Source organism: Lepidochelys olivacea, assembly GCF_965140295.1.
Source record: "Lepidochelys olivacea isolate rLepOli2 genome assembly, chromosome: 7".
Lineage (NCBI taxonomy): Eukaryota > Metazoa > Chordata > Testudines > Cheloniidae > Lepidochelys > Lepidochelys olivacea.
This window is the reverse complement of record NC_140417.1, coordinates 28,999,524-29,025,060: the sequence shown is the minus strand read 5'-3', so window position 1 is coordinate 29,025,060 and position 25,537 is coordinate 28,999,524. Positions and strand designations below refer to the sequence as shown.

The window sequence follows — 25,537 nt, the reverse complement described above, 5'->3', positions numbered from 1 at the left end:
TTTGCACCCTTTTACAGGGATATTTGCTTCTCATCCTGAAATAATATCTTGCTTGTATCCTTAGCTGCTTTGATCTTCGCATGCATTATTTCCTGACACGGTAAGTCTTAATGCTATGGTCTTTTTGCTGAATCTTGGCATATTGTTCTTATTCTTGTATTCTTAGTGCTGTAAGGTGACCAAGTGTCAGAGTCAGGTCCTTGTGGGGCAGAATGATGACTGTTCTACTGAGTCACACTGACTTGAAGACCAGGTTGGTCTCTTTGGCCCAGATTTTCAAAGGTTCTTGGGCATTGCTACATTCACTCAGCGATGCAATGCCTATATGATTTAGGACCCTAAATCTCACTTTCAAAAGGGATTTAGGAGTCTAAAATCCATCAATAGTCAATGGGATTGAAGCACTTATAATCCCTTTTGAAAGTGAGATTTAGGCTCCTAACTGAGTTAGGCGTTACAACGCTGAGCAAGGGCAGCAATGCCCAAGTGCCTTTGAAAATCTGGGCCCTTTGCTCCAACTCATGGATATAAATAGAGGGGTAGTAAAGAGAGAGAGGCAGTGCAGCACAGAAAATTCTGGAGACTAGCCTGCCTGAAAAGTAGCAGGGTCTGAATGTTTGTAGGTAGGGTCCTGGCCAATTCTGTGTTCAGTTATGAAGAGAGAAAAATCATGATAAGATAGGAATTTTGTGCAAGCTAAAGAAACAAATCTCTCCCCTGAGGGGCTTGCAATAGGTTACTCACAGGGCAGTCAATTATGTCCTGGGAATAATAAGGGTCACACTAAAAAAATCATTATGTACTTTTCATATGTACACATCCTGGGTTCAGTGGGTTTTTTAGAAGGGTGCAGGTGTGTTCACTAATACCTTAAAGTGTTATTTTTAGGACCTGGACAAGCTAAGTCAGACAAGAGGAAGGAGTAAAACAATGGAATCAGTGACAGCCAGTCTTCAAATTGAAACCAAAGTATCTTCCTTTCTTTCAGCTTTTCTTTGCTCGTGATTAATTAATACCTGCTTGATCAGGGTTTGGGTTTTTCCTGAATATCTGAAGCTTCTCTCCCAAACCTGCAGTAATGCCCTGTGTTTAGTCTGCCATAGTACAATAGCTTCTTAAATAATGACTTGTGGGCCAGTTATTTTCTGTCCTTCACCAAGTCAACTTCTTATAACCACACTTTCATTCTAGCATGTGTTCTTGATCTTTACCCTCAGATGCTGTAAATCCCTGCACCTCTGCTGAATCACCATTCCCATGTATTAGGGACTGCTGGAGAATTACAATCATGGTGTTTTGATTTATTCCCAGTTGGGTGCAGATGGCTCAAAGCAACTGCCAGGAAGGCTGCAGTCTCCTTCCTCCACATTTCCTTACTGAATTAATAAAAAAATACTAACTTCTGTTTAAATTACAAGGTTGGTATATTTCTTATTTATTCTAATATTGTGTTTTGTTCCATAATGAGCCTTAGGAAATGAAGCCCTTTGGAACTTTTTCTGTAAAAAATTGTCAGTCTAGAAACATATTTTGACCTCTTCTACCTTTAAATTTTAGCCAAGTTAATTTCAATCTCATCAGAATTTTACAGGAAAACTGTCTCATAGAAAAGAAATCTTATTTTCAAGCTTCTAAACAAATAAATTACAAAACCACAGTTTAAATAACCTGATTTGATCATTGTAAAAAGAATCAACTACTGTATGTGCTTTTAAATATCTGCCTCAGATCTGATGACTTTTAAAACTAGCTACTTGGAAGTGTAAATTTGATAAGATTCCTGTATAAAAATTCCTTCCAGAATAATTAATCCTCTAAATTCATTATTGAGGTTTCCTTATTTGGTGCTGCTAATATAGGCCCTTAACCACAGGAACCCTCACTGACAGCTTTATAGCTCTTTGGAAGTAGCCTCTTGATTAAAATATTTTTCTGGAAATGTATGAAACAAGATCTCTTGTTTCACTTGAGTTCTCTGTACATGTGTGCTATTTTACCAGCTTCTTTGTGGATAAAATAAACAAACAGCTAAACAATGTGTGTATACTACATTTCAAGAACTTTTCCTGTTTTTGATAAATTAATCACAGAGATATGCATTAAAACCCTGAATTTACTTTAAAACAACTATTATTAATCAAGTTAGCTACCAATTTACAACATGCTAAATAGCACTGGGTAGATTTTTAATAAATAAGAGTGGTTTGTAGGGCATTTAGTTTTTCTTTTCAATTTGCAACGATTTACTAGTTTTCAAAAAATAAAATTTATATCAAGGTGTGCAACTATACTTCCATGTTATGAGTATATTTTAAGAACAAACCATTTATGTTAGATTGAATCTCTTCACAGCACACAGATTTTCTTGATTTGCTTTTTTAGAATTCTAGGTGCAGATGTTCCTAAGATATATACCAAATTCCAAAATGTTAACTTGGGCAGTGTATTTTTATATGAAGAACTTTTCAGAGATTCATGATTTTGAAATATACACTTTCAACAGCTGCTTCAGATGACAGACAGCTAAACTATAAGAGTGGATGGTACCTTTAAAAGGTCAAAAAAGAAAAGCACCACTTCATATTAGTGATAAAACTGGAGACAGTGACTAGTTAACATTTACCGCAGTCAGGAAAATAAACAGACGTTCAAGTCTTTGTTGCATGGCAACAATTAGAACCATCCAAGCTTCCAATTAGCAACTGTAAAGCTGAAAGAAAACTCAGTTTACTTTTCTCTTGGCATTTTAAATGGAAAACCTATTGCATCTTTCTTCTCATGGGGAGAGTTTGCTAATTAACAACAAAATATTTGACTGTTATGAATTGATTCATGAATAAATACTAGAGTCCTAATTAAGTGGAAAAATTCCGTTTTCAGATCAATATGGCAGATTTTGACTATCCCTCAATATTCTGATCCCTATTTGCATGGATAGTAATTGTGTGCACATTTTTGTGTGCACAATTATTAAAACATGGGCCTTAAATAGTTTTCTGCTTGCTCTTTTATGTTCTATTACTCAACTATTTTAAGACTGCTTGATAAATGAGTGTATGTCTATCTATTTACTTATTTAGGTGAGGGTAGGGTGACTAGATGTCCCGATTTTATAGGGACAGTCCCACTATTTGGAGCTTTTTCTTATATAGACACCTATTCCCCCCTCACCCCCCACCACTCCCTGTCCCAATTTTTCACACTTGTTATCTGGTCACCCTAGGTGAGGGGAGATATTCCAGCATTTATATGAGTCTACTACCCTAAAATTAAACTATTGAGGGTATATCTAATGGAAAAAGCTATTTTTCAAACTCTGATTTGCATGGCTTCCCCTGTCCACATCTCAAGTCCTGTTGTGTTTTCATTATTTATTGAAAATAGTTGATAGTACTGTCAAATTAGTAGGATTAACCTACTTTAAAGGAAATTAGACCCTTATTTTCATGCCCAGATCATTAACACCTATTTATGATTTCAGCTTCCCTCATATGCTACAAAATGGCCAGTTCCCTGTGGATAATATAGATCCATGCTTATCTCAGCCGCTGTAGCATCCAATGTAGGACTACAAGCCACTACTAGAAGCCAACATACTGGATGAGATGAAGCTTTGAACCTGGATAGCTATCCCAGTGATTAAACTCTGCACAAAGATGTGTTTCTCCTTCCCCTCCCCGCCCCTGCCCAGTATCTTTAACTCTTCACAGTGTGTGTGTGAATTTAGCAGTTATAGAAGTGAGGAACATATTTGGGGGAAGAGAAGAATTTTGCAAGCTCCATGTGAGTCTGCCACTTAGCCTCAGTTGTGCAAATCTCTGAATTTCTCAGATGGGTGGATTATTGCTCTCATATATGGGTGACTTAAGATACAGTATGAATTCAGGTGTTCAAATGTGAAAGGCTATTGCACTGAATTACCATCCATGCAGTCCTCTGCTTTCTATGGGTCACTCTGTGCTCTTACTGACAGCTCATTGCTCTTTCATTGCAATGCCTAGGTAAAATGGGATCTCAGAAATGTTACCTATTCATTTGTGCAAGCAGGTCTGTAGTGCATTAAGCACACAAAGTCATTCCTGAGTTCTTTATTCATGCAAATTCCCCACTGACCTCACTGGGCATCAAGGATGCAGGCTCAAGCTCATAGTCTATATCTCCCAGCAGAGCTTTTGCTCTGCGCCCCCGCCCCCGCTCGCATCCACCTTCTCACCTGTAAAAGATCAGGGTTGAGTTTTCAATGACAATAAGCTGGGAAGCAGGAAAACAGAAAAGAAAATTCTCCCTGCAGGATCTCACTCTATGACTTGGAGGAAAAAAATTTCCTTTAGGGCAACCAAAAGAGGATTTTCAAAAGTGGGAGAGGGAAATTACTATCAAAGGAAAAATACACTGTGCTTACGTATAAATCTTAATAAAAACTTAAGCGCCAACTACCTTTACCTAACAAATTTTTTTTTTTTAAAGGAAAGGTAAAAAGGAATAGGCTGTTTGTTTTCCCTTCCCACCCCCTCCACTTCCTGCTTCCAGCCATTTTCTCACTGATCTAAAACTAGCCATGGGAACATTTGGTCCAGGACTGTGCAAATGTAACGCCAACAGACCCCGGTCGTCGGCGGGCAGGATCGAACCTGGAGCCTCTGGAACTTAGTGCATGAGCCTCTACCATATGAGCTAAAAGCCAACTGGGCTGTTAGCTAAGGCTGTAGAGCAGACTCATTATTTCTCTCTCTCTCTCAGGGCTGGTCTTCACTACCTGCCAGACCAGCATGTAGTGATCGATTTATCGGGGATTGATTTATCGTATTTTGTCTAGATGCGATAAACCGATCCCCGAACGTGATTTATCAATAAACCGATCCCCGAACGTGAGAGGCAGAAGCGGAGTCAATCGGGGAGCGGTAGCGGTCGTCTTGCCTCTGTCCTCACAGCCAGTTAAGTCGACCTAAGATATGCCAACTTCAGCTATGCTATTCATGTAGCTGAAGTTGCATATCTTAGGTCGACCACCCTTAGTGTAGACCAGGGCTATGTGCTCTCTAAGTGCTACTAGATGGGACAGAACACCACACCTGGGGGGATGGGCGGTGTTAAATAAGGATAAACAAGGGAAGGACAATACAAGGGGAAAAAAAGTCTGTATTGGGCATTACATTGTGTTGGAAAATGATCTGCCAATTCATCCTTAAAGCATCTCCATATCCGGTTTCTCTTTCTGAGCCAAGCCCAAATGCAAAGGTTTGCAGGGAAATAGAGTATTGCTGTCGATCCAACATTGCACTTTGCCTGAACTCCATCATCACTTGAGTGATGTACTTCTGCGAGTGCTGCTCTAGAGCCATCCTTTCAAGTGCACTGAAGATGAAGCCACAGAGTCCTCACAAATGTTCCCATTATTCCTCACCGTGGTACTTTTTGACATGGCACAGAAAATCCTTTCAGCGTAAAAATTGCTCACAGCAGACAAGAAAAAGGTATAAGAAGTACCTAGCGTAAAGACGCACAAAGATCTGTCCTCCCCTGTGGTTAGCTTAAATAAATAGAACAAGACTTCCAAACTATCGAGTTACATTAATTGGTGGTCTTTATGACACCTGCCCTGGCCATCTTGCATTGTTTAGATAGCCCTGCATAGCCTTCTGTTATTCCAAGAGGTGTGTGGGTTTTTTTTAAAACTACCTACATGGAACTGCCTACTTTAGATAAAGATTTTTTCAGACTAGTTTCCCCCAACATTCCTCCAGCTCTAAGATTTGTAGGTTTGAGAGAGGAAGTCAGTGACGGGCAGCTCCAAGTAACATGCAGATCAACAATGGAATGCTCACACCTTTTACAACATGTAATGTATCAGCAAGTTCTCCAGGAACACCACGAAGTACAGCTAAGCAGGGCACAAACAAGTTCCACACTGAAGTAGTGCAGCGACCCTGATAAGGTTAACTTTGTAAATGGCATGAGAGATGGGTGCCAAATGCAGCATCTACAGCTCTAAGAATATTTTTTCTTTAGTTTATTAATATATAGACATATACTTTTCAGTGCTTGCTAGCACCTTCCATATTACTCTATGTACCAGCAGGATTCAATTATAGCTGTATCTTCATTATGTAATGTTCATTTTATGTTTTTAAACATAATTCCCTCTCAACCTGAGTTTAAGTCATTGAAGCTAGTTACTCCCTCCCCTGATTTTCACATTATGAACACCCCCCCAACTCCATAATCAATATAATTTGTTACAGCAGAGTGCTATATCCCTATATCCCTGTCATTATCCTAAGCAATAGGAAAACATAATTGCAGGTCACTTTAATGAAACATTTCAAACAGCAGAAATGTGAAGGAAAAAAGGCATCCCTCTTTTGTTTTTCCTCTCAAATATGATGGCATCCTTGCATAGTTAATACTGCTGCTTGTAACTAATACATTCTATTTATTCCACATACAAACAAGCAGTGTTTGGGGGTTTCAAAAAGAGTTCATGTGTTCTTTACCTTGTAGCAAACATTGCTCTCAGAGAAGAGAAGGTAGCAGCATCTTCTTTTAAAGCCTTCAGCTCATTACGCAGCTTCATCATTGTCTCCGTAACCATAGCTTTCTCATTTTCATACTTGCTTTTTAAGTTGGCAAGGGCTACCTCTGCAGTCTATTGTTTACCAAGAAGAACAAAAATGTACCAGTTAATGAAACTCTTCATAAAGTGGTTAGCCAAGAGGTTTTTAATCTCCATTCATACAATGGAGCATTTACTTAGTACTGAAATTTTAAACTTCTAGTCACCTTTTCCTGGACAGATTAAATGAATTGCATATTAGGATATTGGAGCACAAAAAGAGTTTGTTTCTAACCATAAAGCACCATCTCAAGGAGGTCAGCCTGAGGATATTTAGTTAGTTATATATATATTCCCAACACTACTTTGTTGAGTCAAATGCTACTATAAGTCATATCAACACCAACAAAGATACAAAAAGTTAAACAGTATAATTTGAGGACTTAATCTCGATTTGCAAGTTATTGGGACTACAACTACATATAGCTTCTAAACTGCACCAGTTTTCAGAATGGATTACATTTCTCAAACAGTAATATTACAAACAAGATGAGTACAAGTCTATTTCTGAAATAATGTACTATAAAATTATTATTTATCTTAACATCTATGCTTTGAGATAAATTTGAATTTACATCACCTTAATTTTAGATTAATTATTGAAGCATTTGTCATTGTAAACCCTGGAAACAGCTCATCACAATTATTCTAATCCAGCTGTGCTACTATGGTTATCAAAATGACATAATCCAGTCTCCAAAATTTAAAAATCTCTATTTCTACTTGTTTTGACTTCCTTTATTCTGGGGTGGGGTTGTTGTTTTTTTGTTTTGTTTTTTAAGTTCTTATACCATTCTCCATGGAGTGTTTGAATTGTGAGTTTGTGTGTGTGGGTGAAATCTTAGAAAGGACATACTTTTTACAATCCCTTTAAAAGACCAGCAAACATAATTCTTTCAATAGGAAAATAATTTTTACCTTTTATTTTCAGTGAATTCATTGATTATTGATCCATTACACTACATATAACCTAATAAGTTTTAGGCGGTCACTAATGAAGCTTGCCCAGAACGCTTTGTCAGTGTACTTACTCCTGATCTTCAACAGCCCACTATTCCAGTTCAGAGAAGATGCCAATAGCGTTACATTATGTAGGAACGTATTCATATATTCCCTGGGCACTAGACAGAAGCCACTTTCCATTTCTCTTGTCATCTCAGCTAAACTGGAACTCATGAAATGCAAAAGTATGTCAAGGTTTTGACTCTCTAGACTGCTCGGCATCACAAAACTTCAGCCCTTAGACTATGTACATGGAGTGAAATCCAGGCCTCACAGATGAATGGGAGTTTTGTCACTGACTTGAATGGAGCCAGGATCTCACCCATGACTGCAACGTCTAATGCATGTGGCAAATGGCAACAAGGGTCATTCTAGCCAAATTTTCTTTAAAGCTTTTGCTTATGATGTAGGTGTGTAAAACCTGGGTTTCATCCCTGCAAAACCTGCTCACCTGTTTGTTGGCCTTTAGTACAGTTCTCAGGGTTGCTATCTGTTCTCTCTTGGTGCTTAGCAGGGACTTCAGCTTCAGGATTTCCTCCATGAAAGCTTCCTTGTCTTTGTCCACTACCGGCCCAAGTTCTTGGGTGGCAACGCGCTGCCTGGACAACTCGGTTGTTCTGTCCACAGCAGCTTGTAGGTGTTTGATCTGATCACGAATTATAGCGATCAAGTTGTAAATGTTCATGGGTTCCTTCCGAGGATCTGACACAGGAGATGGGAGGGATGACACTGGAGATGGACTGCTGTCACCACTTCCATTCTCGGCCTTTCCTAGGTCTATAGATAGCAGCCCTTTAGAGAGCAGGATTGGAGACCTTCGACCTTTGCCCTCTGGACTGCTGCGTCCTCCTTTACCCTCTTTGTAATAATCCAGCATCACCCTGTTTGGAGTTTCATTGTTGCACATGCAGACGTGGTGATACAAATTGGCCAGCTCCTCACTGAATGTGACTAGTTCATCTTGGGCTACACTGAGACTGCCCTGTGTTTCTCCAGCAACGTCGCTTACTTTCTTCAGCTCCTTCTCCAGTCTGGCTACCTGTTCTCTATCTTGCCTATTAGATTTTTCTAACAAGGTGATCTTTTCAGTAAGAGCTTGGCTTTCAGTCTCATACCTGCTCTTCTCCTCCTCGTATTTAGACTCACACTCTTCATATTTGCCCTTAAGGACTTTAAGCTCTTCCTTTAGGTCACCGATCTCTGCCACGGCCACTTTGTACTTGCATTCTAGGATCTCTGGCCCATTGATGTCAACTTCGTAATAATCTCCATCTTCGTGGCTGTCACGCTCCTTCTCATTGTCAAGAGCAGACTGACGTTCCTTGCTGACTTGGAGTTTTTTCATCGCATTAAGGTTCTCTGTGAGCCTGCCAACTTTCTCATGCTGCTCTGAAAGGGCTCCCCGGGTGTTCTCCAGCTGCTTCTGAGACTCTTGGAGTGTAGATAACAAATTAACTTTTTCTCTTTCCATCTGAAATACATAAAGTCAGACGTTAATTTTCTGGAAGCAAATACTTGTGCAGCTTTATTCTGTACAATCATATGAGAAAATGGTAAATAGTCAATAAAAGATCATACAACTGCAGAAACTTGGTCCCTTACACTCTGTGGAAAAGGTAACTCAATTTACACTAAACTCAGTCTTAAAACCTACTGGCACCATTACTAATTTGCATCATAGGGTGGTTCTTCCATCCATTAAGGAATTTCAAACAAACACACTCTTTCCTGTTTTACCTTCCCCTTCCACAGTTTGGGCCTCTTAGTAAAACCATTATCCTTTCAATTAAAGCTAAGCTGAAACCAGTGTTGTCCCATAAAGTGCCTAGGAAATGATTGGGCACTGTAAAAATAATAAATAACAATAAAAATGTGAAGCCAGTCAATAGTGGCAGTTTGGCATAGCACTACCAACCCCAGATTAGCCCTGTTAGCAACAAAAAAAGACAAGACATCAAACTATTGTCACCCTACTTTGCAGCACAGGGCACTAAACCTTCAGAGAACTCTTGAACTGGTCAAAACTAGTTTTGTGTTTTTCTATAAAAAAATTCTTAATAAAGTTTTTTGAATTTTGTTTATTTTGGTGCGGGGGGGAATCCTACTCTCACTTTATAAAGTTCTCCCCTTTTTCCACTGGGGCAGGGGGGAAGAAAGCATGGGAGGGGAAGTAAAATGAGACACAGTGGTGATACCCCCCGCTGTCTCCCTTAATCTTCTTTTCCGGCGAAGTACAAAAGTGCTACTTTCTTCCATTTAAGTTAAAAATGAAAATTTAACTTCCCCTCAAATGTTTATATATTTTCTTTCCCCCACTTTTTGGGGTATTACTATTTTTTTAAGTGGGCATTTTCTCACAATTCTGAAAACAATTTAGGGATTTGCCCCCGATATTTCTCACTTTGAAAAAATGAAAATTTTTGTCAAAACCAACATTCCCCCAACCCCTACCGTCCATGTTTTTATTAAATCCCATTTATTACATCAGAAAATTTTCAGCAAGCTCTAGGCAACTCATGTGTGCCTTGTTTTATATTCTTCAGTACTGGGTGTCTTGCTTATAATATAGAAAATGCAAATGACAATTCACGGCAGACTCTTAAGCAAATTAAAATGGATTTCATTTTCATCAGACTATGAATTGCATTAGACAGAAATTATAGTACATTTAAATGTAAATTCACATTAAGTACATTATGACAGGTGAAAAAGCTCCACTTTTAGTATTTGCAGGAGACCCATCAGACTGTGGGTAACTGAATGAAAAAGATCTTTTGAGAAGACTGGGTTACCCCACGGTAATCTCAGACTGCTAGTGTAACACAGATTTATTATCTAGGATCTTAACATTTACCTGCACAAGCTGTTGTTTCAACTTCTGGATTTCTGATATATTTAGCTCGCTCAGAAGATCTGATACCAGGCTTGGGGCTGGAGGAAAGCTGTCATTTTTCTTGGGGGTGGACGTATTATTCTTGCCATTGCTAATTTTGCTGAGGCAGTTCTGTTCAAAGCCATTCATGATTTCATCATTATTGGGCTCTGTGGTTTCATCGCTGAATTTGAGTCCATCCAAAGAGATGTTCAGGTGGCTGGTGTACATAGAGTCATTGATGTTCATGTAATGAGAGAGCTCCTTACGAAGGTTGTTCTTCTGCTCACGCTCAGTCTTCAGGGTCTCTAAGGCCTCCTCAAGTTGGCGTTCTGAGATCTCTTTCAACCGTATAGCATCTTCTAATTGGCTGTTGAGGAATTCTGTTTCCTCTTCAAGCCTTTTGATTTCATGTTTTAGGCCTTCAAACTCCACCTAGAGAACATATGATAAAACACTATCAGTAAAATGCCTGACTGTAAGAGGTCACAAAGCAATCTCAGAACACTTCACTGATGTACATTTTATTTAGTTAACTATGGTGGAAGGGGAATAATTTTTAGATTCTGGACTCTAGTTCCTGCACCATGACTACAGACATCGTTCATTTAATCTACCTCTGAGAGTACATTCAACAAACATTTTCTGAGGAAACTGTTAAATGATGTTGATCTACTCCCGATTAATTAGAATAATTATGATTTGCATCATGTTGAAAAGAGGCAGCACCCAACAGGTTTCCCTAGCATATAATGCCAGCTACCTGCTCGACCAGTAAATCTGTGTGCCAAACTTCACACAAACTCAACCCTCAACATATTTAAAACCAAAGATTTAAACGCTGTGAGCCTGATTCACTATGTGTAACTCCATTGAAATGGCCTGTTGAAAACTGTTGAGATGTCGTGATGAAGGGTCCTATAATTATAAAGGTACACAAAATGCCTTATTACTAAGCACAGACTAGGACATCTTCAAATCAAACCTATATTGACAATACGATATGAAATCTGACGACTACCATAGTTTTCTCATCTGTACAATGATGAGAAAACTCTCTGTTGTGCATTGGTGTTGTAATCTTAATTAATGTTTGTACAGTTCTTTGGATTCCTTGGAAGAGAAGAGAGTAGCAGAAGTGCAAAGTACTGTATTATCGGATTTATTTTTCCTCTGACTCATAACTTAGGACATGCACCCTTTGTGTTAATTCTGCTTTGCAAATGAAGGTCTGGAAAAGCTGAGGGTTTCGTTTGGTTGTCTCAATGGATTAATTAAAAACTAGTAACATTCAGTGGATGGGATTATGGGATGGAGAAAAGCAAAAAAAAAAAAATCAAAAATGTCATGAAGAGAAAAATTACTTACTTTGGTTCTAAATATACCCACCAAACAGGTATATTTAGGATGTAATTCACATTATCAAAGGATCCAGGACACAAAATGATAACCAGCGACTGCTGGAAACCACCGCCATCTACCAAACACCGCCTGACAAAGTTGGCTGAGGCTCAAAGTCAGCATTAGTGAGTTTAATTGGCTTTGGGTGCAAAGACTTAAATAGCTAGGCAATTTCGCTTGCTTCCCTTTACAGGGCCAAAGTGAAATCCTGTTGGCTAGAGGGGAAAAAGAAAAACAAGAAAGGAGGATAACATTGTTTGTTCTGTTTCCCAGTAATTTTCTTGAGGACCTACTATGGCTGCCAATGCAGTATGTACAAATAAGCCAGTTCCCCAGCTGAAGACCTAGACCAATGTATTCAGTGAGGGGGAAACTCATAAGTGAGAGTGCTTTGTATGAGTTGGAATTCATTTGCCTCAACCAAACCGTGTTTCCTCAACGTGTGATGTTCGGGCCACTAGATCCACATAGTCCTGGCCCACCCTCAACTCACCCTACGTGCTGGCCTATTTGGGGCTGACACGGAGCCCTCTTCTGAGCACACAGGTGGTGTGGAGGCCCAGTTGTACGGCCAGTCCACCCCAAAGAGCTTGTGCGGACCCCTCGGCAGGTTTGGAGGTGCACCTAATATATTGGAACACCTCACAACAGCTAGTTGAAAAAACGCCTTCTGCTCAACAGCCCCTTTAATTCTTCGGGGGGGGTGAGGAGGTGGGGGGGGGTAGAAATTAAAATGAAGGTTAAAAACAAATCCCAATAAGTTTGTTTCATGTTTTCTATATTCTAAGGCAGGCACAGCTACACTTTTTTCTCCCAAGTGCTTCTTGACTCAGCAACGTGACAGTATTTTCTGAAGCCTCCCAAACTACGATGCTGTATGCGGGTTTATAAAATGAAATTGACAAGATCTCGGGGGGGTGAGGGGAGAATAACTAGACATCAGTAGATTTTCATCTGTATACAGCTCAGAGACAGAATAGAAATAATTCCGATCTAACGACTGTCTGAAACAGTAACACGAGAAAATTCTAAACTCATTACAAATACATAATTACCTTTCCTGAGAATCTGCAGATGATTAGGACTGTACAATAAAATATTACTTAGTTTTCCAGCATGTGCATCACACGTGTATCTGACAATGCAGAGCAATTATAGCAGTGTTTAAAATATTACACTAGGGAGTCAGAGAAGACAGAACATTAGGAGAGCAACAGAAGTAGCAAGCACCAACATGAAGAGCTGTCCAAAAAATATATTAGTCACAGGTGAGACTGGCTGATGTATTTTAAAAGGGGATGAAGAATCAAGTGCAGCAAGGAAACCCAACTCCTAATAGCTGATGTAGCAGGGGATCAGCCTCCAACAGAGGAAAGGAGGGAGTGGAAGGACTTAGATGAGCAACAAAGAACTAGTAGAAGGGAATGACCAAGTGGGGGTATAGGCGGAGAAGAGATGAAGGTACCGTAATGAAGAACTTTCAGTCCAAGAGGATTGATTTTGTAGTGGACAGAAAGCCAGCAGCGACCTTTTGAGGGTGGGGAGACGTGGCTGCACATGCGCTAATGGGCATGGAGGCGTGTTGTAGCATGTTGAGCACACAGGAGCAGCCTGGAGCCATGCTGATTATTTCAATACTTGCCTGGTTTTGCTTGAGGACAGACACTTGTTTCTGAAGGCAGATGTTCTCCTCCTCGAGCTCAGTGTAGTCTTGCAGCAAACGAGCTTCTCTGAATTTATATTCCTTGATGTCATCTCGCAAGCGGGCTCTCTGGGTCTCCACATTCTGATTGATCTGTGAAAGTACCACCAAAAATATAAGCGTCTATATTAACTATCTAAAGCTATCACTATATGAACAATACTTCAATTTTATATTAAACTGTGCATACATCCTCGTTATTTAATGAGACTAACCTGAACCTATCTTTTTTTTCATTCTGAGCTGAAGCCTCAGGGAATTAAGTACTTTACACAAGAATTAATGATGACCTACTTGCTTATCTTACGGGGCGACTACCCCTCCCTCATGTGAAGTAACGTAACAGAGAAAGCAACACTATGGGCTTGTCTACACTACCATGCAAGGTCGATCTAATATATGCAACTTCAGCTACATGAATAGTGTAGCTGAAGTTGATGTACTTAGATCTACTTACCGCGGTGTCTTCACTGTGGTAAGTCGACAGCTGATGCTCTCCCGTCGACTCCACTTGCGCTCCTCGTTCTGGTGGAGTCGATGGGAGAGCGCTCAGCCGTCGATTTATCACGTCTATACTCGACACAATAAATCGACTGCCACTCGATCGATCGCTGCCCACCGATCCGGCGGGTAGTGTAGACAAGCTCTAATAGAAGAGCTCTCACTCACAGGCTGTAAGCAACAGGACAAGAACGTTACTCACCTCAATCCATCTTTAGGCATTTAAACAAAAAGGCCTTTTTAAGAGGGTAAATACAGACTGAGGTGTTTAGCTTTAGGCAACCCATATTTGAATACTAGGTCTCATTGCTTATGCCCCTCACCAGAACTTCAGCCCATCCCCAGGGCTGACAATGCAGCTCCGTAATTTGGGGATACTGCACAGTTAGAATTAAGAGAGGTCTCTCCTTTGGATGAGACATGAAACTGAAGATCCGCACAGCTCTGATGAAAGCCAAGATGTAAATCAGGAAAACTAGGCCAGCCTGGTGAGTTGGCCAATATTCCCTCTTTTGGTAATAGCCCAAGATTTGTACAAGACATTGCTGAGCAAATCCTATGTCTTCGTACACAGTCACCACAACCATCCAGCTTATCCCTGGAAAGCACTTAGGGATATGCGAGTACAAAAACCAATATAATGAACCAAGTTATAGTCACATGACATATATATGCGGACACAAATAAATATTGAGCTAGCACAAATTCCATTTGTTCGGATGCCTCACTGTACTTCGCCAGACTTTTTCACACAATATTTTTTCCTTCAAGCTACACTGAACTATAACAGTGAAAAATATATTTTAAAAGTTAGCAAAAATATTTTCAGAGGAAAAAATGTTTAAAATATTCAGCCATAGAAGAGCAGCCAAATATTTTGCAGCTGTACACTTGATAGAGTGAAGATAATATCTTTTCAAACAATTAACGAAAAAGCTAAAAATAAAAGGAGAGGGGTTGTCTATTATTAATTCAGCAATTAAGGCTATCACATCTTGTTTCTGCTATCCTCAACCCAGCAGTCTAGCCAAAATACAACAAAAGTGCCTCACACTTTTCCAGTGCTGGTATGCAAACTAGTAAAGAGAGCTACTTTGGATTCTTTTAGCATAATGTTATTACTACTGGTCGCTGGAAACCAGAACATCAACACTGCTTGCAAATTCATCAAAACACTGTGTACAAATCAGCAGCCTCTTCAACTGTGATACATAGTACAGATGTCAGATAGGCATTTACCGAAAGACACAACACAAAGAAAATAGACGTATTGCAGGAGGGATGCCAGGAGCAGAGTGTTGTGTTTTCAGGACATATGTGGAGCTGAGTCACCTAGAACTACAAATCCAGTGAAGTTAACACTAGCTCCCTCCCTCCTCAGGTAGAGAGTCAACTGTGTAAATTAGTCTATTTACTTTTAGCAGACAAGAAAAGAGTATCCCTAGCACAGTGGGAGGCTAAATTAAAATAGCCCGTTTTAGCTAATGGCTAAAACAGACACTAAAATGCAGTCAACAATGCAAATGAGAGGTCATTGCATCCCATATTCCAGGGCATGCATCACAGCTCTACAACAGAACCACTAACACCTTGCATATGACGTTTCAAGAGATCATTTGTACTTTAACTACAGCATTGAAGGAATCAGGGATTTTGAGTCACAGAGGTTTGTGGGATCTTTTTTTCCTTTCAATTCATATGCATTTTTCTCCGAGTTTATGGTTTTGGTGCAAAAATGAAATTTGGGCTTAGGCTCAACCGATAGATTCATGAAATGTCTAACAAACCTTAGCTGAGTAAAATTCATAGCTTGTAATGGAAGGCCCAAACCAGGCAAACCTGCACAGTTTTGAATCTAAAGTTGCAAATAGCCCAGCTAATATTTTGTGCCTCTGTAATGCCTTTTGTAAGAGATTCTAACAGCATTTTGCAAACGTTAATGAATCAAGCTTCACAACACTTTTGCAAGTAATATTTCCCTCCATTTTACAAAGGAGTACTGGTTAGAACAGACAGACACCCGAGCCGTTGTGAAGCAGAGGGGCATTTTAAATAAATATAGTATTCTAAAGAGCCGAAAGTTATAGGCAGGCACGAATGCATGTCAGAACTCCCTCCCCTGTTCAAGTGCCAGATCCCAGCAGGAAAGAAGACTCTGCAGCCAAATAATTCAAGCTAAAATCGTAAAAGGTTCCTAGGTCAAACTCATCTCTAGGTCAGATTCATCTCCAAGTTTTATACCTAATTATAAGCCTGTTCTTTACCCACGTGAAGTCCCAGTGAAGTCAACGGTACCCCACATGTGAGTGAACAACTCTCCCCACACCATCAAGTTAGTCTCAAAATGAGATACTCTGAGGTGTGTTCTTTAAATCCTTAATCATTTTATTTGAAAAACAAGGTTACACTCCTCTTCAGTACTCTAATTATCCCATCTCTCACATAAGTTTAAGCCAAGTTGTGTGTGTGGAATAGAGGTGGACTTCAGATTCGCAGTTAGTAATCGGACAAATTTAGTTTCTTTTGCTGTGAGAGTTTTTCTGTGAAAGGCTATGATTTTTTTAAACTAACATGCTACTTGCAATGGTTCAGCGAATCATCCAGGTGAACAAAATTTCAGCAAACTTTATGGATTGTTCATGAGGCCCACTAATAGCATTCACAGTGTTTGGTCACCATAGTCACACAGCATTGCTTCTGTTCCTTGGTTGGATGACCTAAACTTTGCAAATAGGAGGGCCTGGAGAAAGCATTGGAGTGGTTATTTAAGATTGGGGCAGAGAGCATTTTAAGGAGATTCAGACAGAGCAGCAGATGTAAGCAGGTCTAAAATCATTTTAAAATCTTTTCCTGTCCTGTTCTTCACAAGAAAGAGCATTGTCTGTAGATATGTACAAGAAGCCCAGATTTTAAAATAGCTGACTTCCTTCCTGAGCACGGAAGGAAGATCTATAACCCTGATTTATTGGCTGTCTACAGACTGTACATTCCGTTTACTCCTATCACATGTACACCAAGCATCTATGAATGTTGCTAGTTGCAGACATTATAGCTAGGTCCCTGGCTGTCTCATATAGTTGCCCAACTGCCAAAGCTTGGAAATCTGGGGACTGCTGTTTATTTCTCCCATTCCATATATAAAACACTGTTATTATATCCACCAAGTGCATGGATTGAATCCACTGGTCTACATACCAAAGGAAATTACACTGCACTCGTTCACACAATTAATGGCTGTGGCAAACGACTGTTGACAGTATAGAAGACAACCTAGTGTTAGTGCCTATCAGCATGCCAGAGCTCCTTCTCCTACTAAACTAAGGAATATTCTCTGCTACACAAAAATCTTCTCTCTCGTTCTACACAGCAAAGGATATTCATCCAATTGACTATATCCTAAAATGGTTCTGCTCATTCAAAAGCACACAGACCTTTTCTCTGACCTGTGTATCAACCCTCCTGTTAGGATATTTATCAGTGGAATTTCTTCCTCTTATTTTCCCCCAGATGAGTTGTTGCAGGGATCCCCATTTTACAGCACAGATATTAGTTAGAGCTATTAGAAACAGTAGACATTTTCTTGGCAACAAGCCAGGCAGGCCAATTCCACATTATCCCTTATATGCCACGGTGCAATTGTTTTACTTGGTGAGGCCTATTCCCTATCACTGACACCAATTTCTCGATCTGCATACAAGATAAACTGGAAAAATATCAAATTCAAAGAGACGTTTACTTTTATTTTCCTTTATGTGGGAGACAAATGGCACTAAACACTTGGGAATAACCTCTCTAATTTAGAGGAAAACAGCCACACAGAGAGGGCGAAATTGTGGCCCTACTGAAGTCAATGGAATTAGAACCAGAGAAAATGTAATTCAGAAGTCTACAAACAGGTGACTCTCTCTTCAGTTTCTCTTAGGGTATGTCTTCACTCCAGAGTTAACTTGGGTGATTGGCACCTGGGTCTGAGCACTCAGGTTAGCCTAGTCTGGGAATGAGTCACTGCAAAGCCATACCCCAGTTACCGAGTCATCACTGGTGCTGCGCTCACCCGTATGTGTGACTAGGACTTCTGGAGAAATCTCCCATGGTTCTTTGGGACGCAGTAAGCGAAGCTGCTCTATGATTCTTTCCTAGTGAATTGAGGGAGAACTAGTCTGTCCTTGCGGGCACATGGGTGGAATTGTGGGAAGGTACTGTAGAACTATCAGTTCTCAAGTGATTTAGTCTGTATCCTTCCTACAAAGAGAGAGTGATTACCAACCTGAGTGAAAGTGGTACCCAGGGTTTAGCTTACAGCCCAGCCGGGCCAGCTAAACTGGATTGAAATGCCACTAAATTTGGCTGAGATGGTTTTGTGTGTGGATGAAAAGGGGATTAGAGGCAACAAACAGGAGCCTGAGTTAACTCTATAATGAAGACACATCCTCAGTGGGTCTGACTAGGGCTCCTAGGTGCTTTGATAATGTCAATAGAGTCAAAAGGTATTCAGCATACAAGGTCAGTTATTTTACAGATATAACCTCAAATTCACCTACTGATCAGCTTCAACCCAGTTTCTTACATGTCACCTTTCAAAAATACAGCCCTCCTGCATGACAGCACAGGACACAAAGAAAGCAAGGTTTGGTAGATTAATATTTAAGATGGGGTCAATCAGGCCAGCCTGGAGCTCTTAATTATAGGTTATACTTAAAACAAGGTAGGAAATAGATCATTTGAAATTATAATCACATCCAGCTGGGATGGGTTAATGAAACAGGATGGCTTGCCACTTAAGGGCTGGAGGCCTGGGGTCAGCCAACCCTGATGACTGTGGGAGCCATCTGTGCCACATTAAATCACTTTGATGGGGCCTGAAGGAAGGCAGCTGATTCCCCTATAAAGGGGGGAAGGGGGTAGAGAACAACTGATTGTCTCCTGGGGGGAGAGCAAAGAGCACCATTGAAGGGGGGGTATTTATATAAAAACTTAGAGGCCTTAAAATATCAAAGCTTTTGCTGCAACGCATACTAAGAGCATTAGGAAAACAGGTCCCTATTATTTTTTTTAAAACCAATATTGCAATTCTTTAAGACTACTGGGAAAGATGAAAGACTTCAATTTTTTAATGATCTATGGTGCCCTGTGTTTGGCAATGATAGACTCAGGAACGGAGTCTGCTTTGCCCTTAAACAGAAGAAGAAAAAGAAGAGAGAGGGGGGAAGCTCGAGAAGCTGTGGCAGAGACTGAAGAGAGTGAAGAACTGTGCAGAGAACATGCTGCAGGAAAGGCCGTGAGACCAGGGGAATCACCCCCATTTAGAAGGCTGGGAGTACCCTGCTCAGACAGAAGGAAGAACCTGGCACCAGCGGAGTTTGGAAGTCAGAGCCTGAAGGCTGAGCTCCAGCCAGGTAAAGCCTGGAAGAGGTAACTGACTTGGGAACCAGCTCAGGGAAGGAAGCACAGGTGATGGGAGTAGAGGGGACAGGCACATGGGTCTCATACCTCCCCCAGATTTCTGCCAGACTGGGAATCGGGCTGAAGAGACGTGCCTGGGAAAGGCACCAGCAGCTAGCGCTCCCACTGAGCCCCACTAGGTGGCATCAAGAGCAGGGAAGCGAGACCAGGTTAAAGCAGGTAAAATATAACAAGTGAGTCAAAGTTTGTAAATTCAAAATGATAGCAGAGATGTAATAATCTGCCAGTTTCCCAAAAGTCTTTTCAGGGTTACCCAGAATAACTCTGGTAATCTCTGTCTTCTCGTTCAGTTATTTTACCCTGTTGGAATCCAAACAGTCCAGAGATGAAAGATTTTCCTTTGAATCAGTACTTAAAGCTTCTTCTTCGGACAACAATCTGCTAAATGCATTTACACACACAATGGCCACTAGCTTTGAAATTAGTATTTCCTGTTACAGACCTTAAATCCCTCATTAGCATTTCACAAGATTCCTTTGAGTAATTTAGTTACAGGGTTATGCACAAATGCAAAATGTTTGTAATAGCAAACAATAGGGTATTTAACTAGTTTTCATTAATTGAACACCTGAATACATTCTCATACTAGCACACATTTTAATGTAGGGTTATCTAAACAAATTATAGGGGTATACACAATGTAAGTGCAATGTAATAGCAGACCATCGGTTACAGATAATACAAGAACATTAGCATCTCTTTTGATCTCTACTAGCATAAGAGTGAATTAGTATGAATACATACTAATACACTTAACACTTCTTTGATAATCACAGACAAGTAAATTGGTCTATAGCTCTGGCCTGAGCTAGTCTGTCAGCATCACAGCCTGTTACAGTTGATTATTGAAAAGAAAGCTTTGCTTTCCCATTGTCTTTATACAATCTTCTCTTTGTGTCACTCCAAGACTATCAACAAACCCAGTGTTTAAATCTACTTGGAAAACTCACTCTCTCTCTATTAGATAAGTTGTATCACAAGCCATGCCATCATGCTGTAAAAAATACAACAACAAAAAAAACACAGCGTGGCTCAGCTCTCTAATCACGATTGGCATTACATCCATTTTTGGCTGGTGAAAGCACAAAAAGGAGTTAACAAAATCAGTGACCTAGAAGGTAAAAAAAAATCATCTTTTTATCACTCCCAGGGCTATCAGTATATAACAGTCTACCTAGCAGGCAAGTTTATAAAAATATGCACTGTGTAGCTGCCTGAGAATCCTAATTAGCAGTAACACCACTACCCTAAAGGCAGGTATCTTTGAAATATAACACAACAATTTACTTAAACTAGTTGCATCCACCTATAGATGTACATTAAAAAAAACCCCACAATAAGATGCCTAGGTTTGAAAGTCTGGGCAATGGATCTTAGCGCTGACATCCCCCAAAAGCATTGTCCAAAATATGAAAGTCATTTAATCAGACAGCAAGAATTCAATCTGTGTTCTTTGGGTTCATTGAGCTGTCTTAACCACTGTTAGATATGGCTGGTATTGCAGATGAAGCCCATGTGAATACACATTCTGTCATGTCAACATTGTAGGCTCCTTAGGGCAGGATCTGCTTCTTTATTTTTGGGTCAGATTCAGTTCTCCCACTGTGGTAAACTGGCTCAGAGCAAACCTTACATGTCACACTTATAAGTTTGCTCTCTCACTTTCAGATAGCCCCAGTTGCCATAGCAGATGAATAGCCTGAAAAAAAATATTCCAGTTGTATATTTGGTATTTCATGTAAGAAAAATATTTTTGGGACATAACCAGTAATTTTCTCATTCTCAAGTCTTCAGCCTTTCCCAGTTTCACAGCATCACTAGTGGAAAGATGCATAAAGAGATTGCAAGGGACTGTGCCTTTCTTTATCATTGTACAGCAGCTAGTATACTGAGGTCTCAACTGGAAATAATCTCCTAACCATTGCACTAAAAATCAGCATGAAACCTGGGAAGACCATTCTACCTGGCTCAGTGCAGTAGGCCTTGTCATAAATTTCAAAAAGCTGATGAGGTGGTAAATACAGATTAATGTTTCTATCTGTTTCAGCAACTAGCATCCCACAGCAATGTCCCTGCAACCTCACGCTAAAACTCATTTGTGGCTCAGATTACATAGACTACCCATCTGTTTCTGGGTGCAATTCCAGGGGTTAATTTTGAGCCATACAGCTCTTTCATATCCAAAAAACCCACTACTTAGGCTACAAAGCCAACGTTAGAAGATGCCAGATTTACAGCAGCCCATGCAACTTCAATTCTGTCTCCCTGTGCATCTATTCTGGGCACTAAATAAGGTAGGAGTCCCATGGCAAATAAATAAAGGTAGGAGTCCCATGGCAAAATAGCGTGTGATCATGCAGTTAAAGACCATCATCATACAAAAGGGGCAAAATTAAGGTTGCACAAGAAACCATAAATTTGGCTTTTCCTAACTTTTGAGTGCTTGACTTAGCCACCTAAACATTATTTTAATTAAGATTTTTAATGTAATTTACTATGATTTTTTTTTAAGTGGAAAAAGGTAAAAACAAATTCTGCTTTGTGCCTCTATAAAAATCCGTTCACACCATGCACGATCAGGCAGGCTTGAAGCCTGAACCTTCAGCACTGCTGCAGCACAGATGGCTTGAGCGACAGGACTAACTACATAGCTGCAAGCAGAAGGCTTTTATCCCAAATGTGGGAGATGGGCTGCTAAGCCCATGGACTGTGTCCAAGGTGGCTGAGGGGATTCTGGCCATTTCTCCCCCCTCTCTCCAGAGGTTGGAGGAACATTCTGAATTTTTAAATTTTTGTTCTGTTTTGCTAGCACTTTCCATCACAAAGTGTCCAAAATGATTTCCAGCTATAATAGGTAGATATTTAGATACTCTACTTGCATATTAGGGAGGCATGGGAGAAGTGCAAAGATAACTTAGTCACCTTTGCCCCACCCTTCCCCCCTTACTTGCACAAATCTTACCTCAGACAGAGGTGAAGATCTAGCCATGTTTTATTATATTATATACACATTACACACACACACAAAATATGTTATTTTGGTGGCGAAGTCAAGCACTCCAAAGTTAGGAAAACCCAGGTTTATGGTTTCCTGTGCAACCTTATTTTGGCTCTCTTGTGTGTATGCATTCTGACACCATGTATACAAAATATATACAATATAAAGACCTCAGAAATGGAAGCATCTCTGGGATGAAGGCTGGCAAGCAAATGACACATTGTACAGCAATCACTTGTACTCCTCCAGGTCCACAGAAATCAGGATGGCAATTTAGATTTTATATATACTACAAAGTGACCATCCCCCTGTTATAAATGTATTCTGGATATTTCTAGCTATAACTAATTTATGGATCCATTACTAATCCCATTTAGCTATTCAGGCTACTATACCTGTAACATACGCTATTCGTGATCTCCTGTGTTTTGTTTACATTCTGTTCATTATTTCTTTTCTTGTGCTATAGGATTCAAACTAATCAAGTGTTTTCACCACTGTTTTCTTACCACATTCCCTTCCCCAGATACTCCATATAGATATTATGTAAATGTAATGCAGAAACAGAAATTAATACCAAAAATATTGAAAAAAAAATCTGTGTGCACAAACTGTCTTACCATTGATCTAGGAAATTTGTTCAACTATTTTCCTTGAAATTTTGCAGGGAGCATTATTCATAAATGTTTAGTAAATGTCAAATATTTATTCATGTGCCTTTATTTAAGAACACACATCAGTCTATCTTGCAACCCACAAAAGTGAGGCCATGAAATAACTGAAATGGACATTCTACAAGAACAGGATGTTCCACTTATTGTAAAGGCACTAAGTAAAAATCTACAGAGAACCCACAATCTATAGATTCCAGCAGATACAAAGAAAATTATTAAAAAGTAGCCTGGTTGAGCCATAGACATATTAGCACAAACGCACTCAAAAGTACTGTACAATTTAAAAAGTTTAATTTTCAGGAAATATAGCAAAAGTCATGTCCAAATAATAGCAGCAGAAAGTGTTATGTCATACCTGATGAGAATAATGATCGTAGTACATTTTACAATGTTTTTATCAGTGTGTGTTTGCAGTCTGAACAAGTTAACTGGAGAAGAAATATAAAGTGGACATTATGCCAACTGGATAATTAAAAACCAGGCATGTGCTCCTGTTGAAGTCAGGGACTGCAAGGGGGACTTGGTCAGTCTTCTCGGAAGCGGCTAGGTTTTTAAAACCAGGTATGATAGGAAACAGAAGGTAGTCAAACATATTAAAGGGGGTTGCAGATCACAGGTTTTAAGCACAGAGTGTCACTAGCACCCAATACACGAGAGAGGAGCAGAGTTCTTAGTACTCCCTAATTCTCCCGCACACCATTAGGCAGGACTCAAGCTGTTTAAGTGGAAAGACTGCTACTTTTAAAAAGAAAATAAAAAATGTCACTTGTAGGAAGGCAGAGGTCGCTTGGGGAATTACATTACACCACCCCTTTTTGATCCTGCATTTGGTACAACCCTTCATGTGTTAATGCTGCTCTCTCTTACTAGCACTATGTTCACTTCAACAATGAGTTTAGTGCTATTAGAAACACAGTGGGTCCTAAACTACATGTTAAGTGTCCATTCAAACTTTAACCTGATTTCATTTAGGGGGAAAAAATTTTGAGCAAAAAAAAAAAAAGATATATTATATCCAGGTCAAAGCCTCGCTTCCAAGCCATCTCATTAAAACTTCACCTCTTTAAAGAAAGTATTATCTGTTCCTTTAACAATGAAATAGGCATAAGGTGCCTGGCTCAGCAGTTAGTATTTAGCACAACAGGCTCCCATGCAGGAGTCTGAACCAAGGGCAGATTCCACCAAAAGTGTCTCACCCTTCTGGACTATCAAAGGCTGGGAGTTCTACAAAAACACCTCCCGCAGCCTCTAACAGAAGAAGCAGCACCTACTGTGATATCCTGTGGATATTCTGTAAGCGCTGTTAAAAGAAGACCTAAGTGAAAGTTTCATGATGCAACCCAAATCTCACCTGTCTTTAGGTTTTGCTACAAATCCTAAAGTCATGCCAGATTTGCTAAGATTCATGAACCTGGAGCCAACTTCTGAGTGACCCTGGATCAATTTCTGGTTTCTAATGGAAACCACACCAAAAGGTTTGCACAATACCACTACAAACCAAAGACCTAAAATAAATGAATTCTGGCAGTCTTCCTGGGACAGACAGGATGGGTTCTAAGACACAAGAACCCTACAGGAGGGAAATAAAAGATGGGAAGGGGGAGGAAGAGAGAGAAGGTCCTCTGGGTTCCAAGAGGGATGGTGTGCATTATCTTTCTTTCCCCTGCGGAACCCCCCAGAAAGCAGGGGACAGAGTTAGGGATAACCATTCCTCCTACCTTTTACCATGTCTAATATATAGCTCCTGTTACCTTTAAAATATTTTAACAGCAGCCAACTTTACGGGTGAATGTGAATGACTGGCTTCTTCCCTGTCCCCCTTGTGTCCAAACATCTAATTCCATGGAGAATAACAAATACCTTCATCATCATAGCTGCTACTTTCTCAAATAATTCTGTTATTTCCAAGGTTTACCTGCGTAGCTCCAAAGTTTAGTCACAGCTTATAAACTCTTTAAATAAATAGCTTTTGTGACACTGTAACATTAAAGAGAGGTTTATTGCAACAGTGGAGAACAAAAATATATACCATCATGGATTTCTGTTCCATGCAACATTATAGCTTCACTTAATTAAAAAGTGCCAAGAGCAGTAACCCCATAGGCATTTACATCTTCTATAATTTCTTAATCAGCACAAAGCCTTGCTATAATACAGATATTTGATTAGCAACTATTGCTTAATACATAGTTAATACATAATTAACACATCAGATTTTTTAACCCAATCAAAGAGCCAAGTTTCAAAGCACAACCCCAAACCCTTTATTTGTCAGGGCTAATAAGGAGAGTTGACATCTGTGCACATGCAG

At 39.9% G+C, this 25,537-nt stretch overlaps 1 protein-coding gene across 2 annotated transcripts in view; it reads right to left on the bottom strand.

The window, feature by feature from the left end:
* Positions 1-25,537, bottom strand: part of BICD2 (BICD cargo adaptor 2) — a 151,199-nt gene that overhangs the window by 16,331 nt on the left and 109,331 nt on the right. For both annotated transcript variants that reach the window (XM_084635355.1, XM_084635356.1), the window contains exons 3-6: positions 13,531-13,683; positions 10,470-10,922; positions 8,067-9,086; positions 6,495-6,646 (exon numbers count right to left, since the gene is read on the bottom strand). In XM_084635355.1, the coding sequence (XP_084491481.1) occupies positions 6,495-6,646; positions 8,067-9,086; positions 10,470-10,922; positions 13,531-13,683 (1,778 nt within the window). The remainder of the gene's footprint in view (positions 1-6,494; positions 6,647-8,066; positions 9,087-10,469; positions 10,923-13,530; positions 13,684-25,537) is intronic.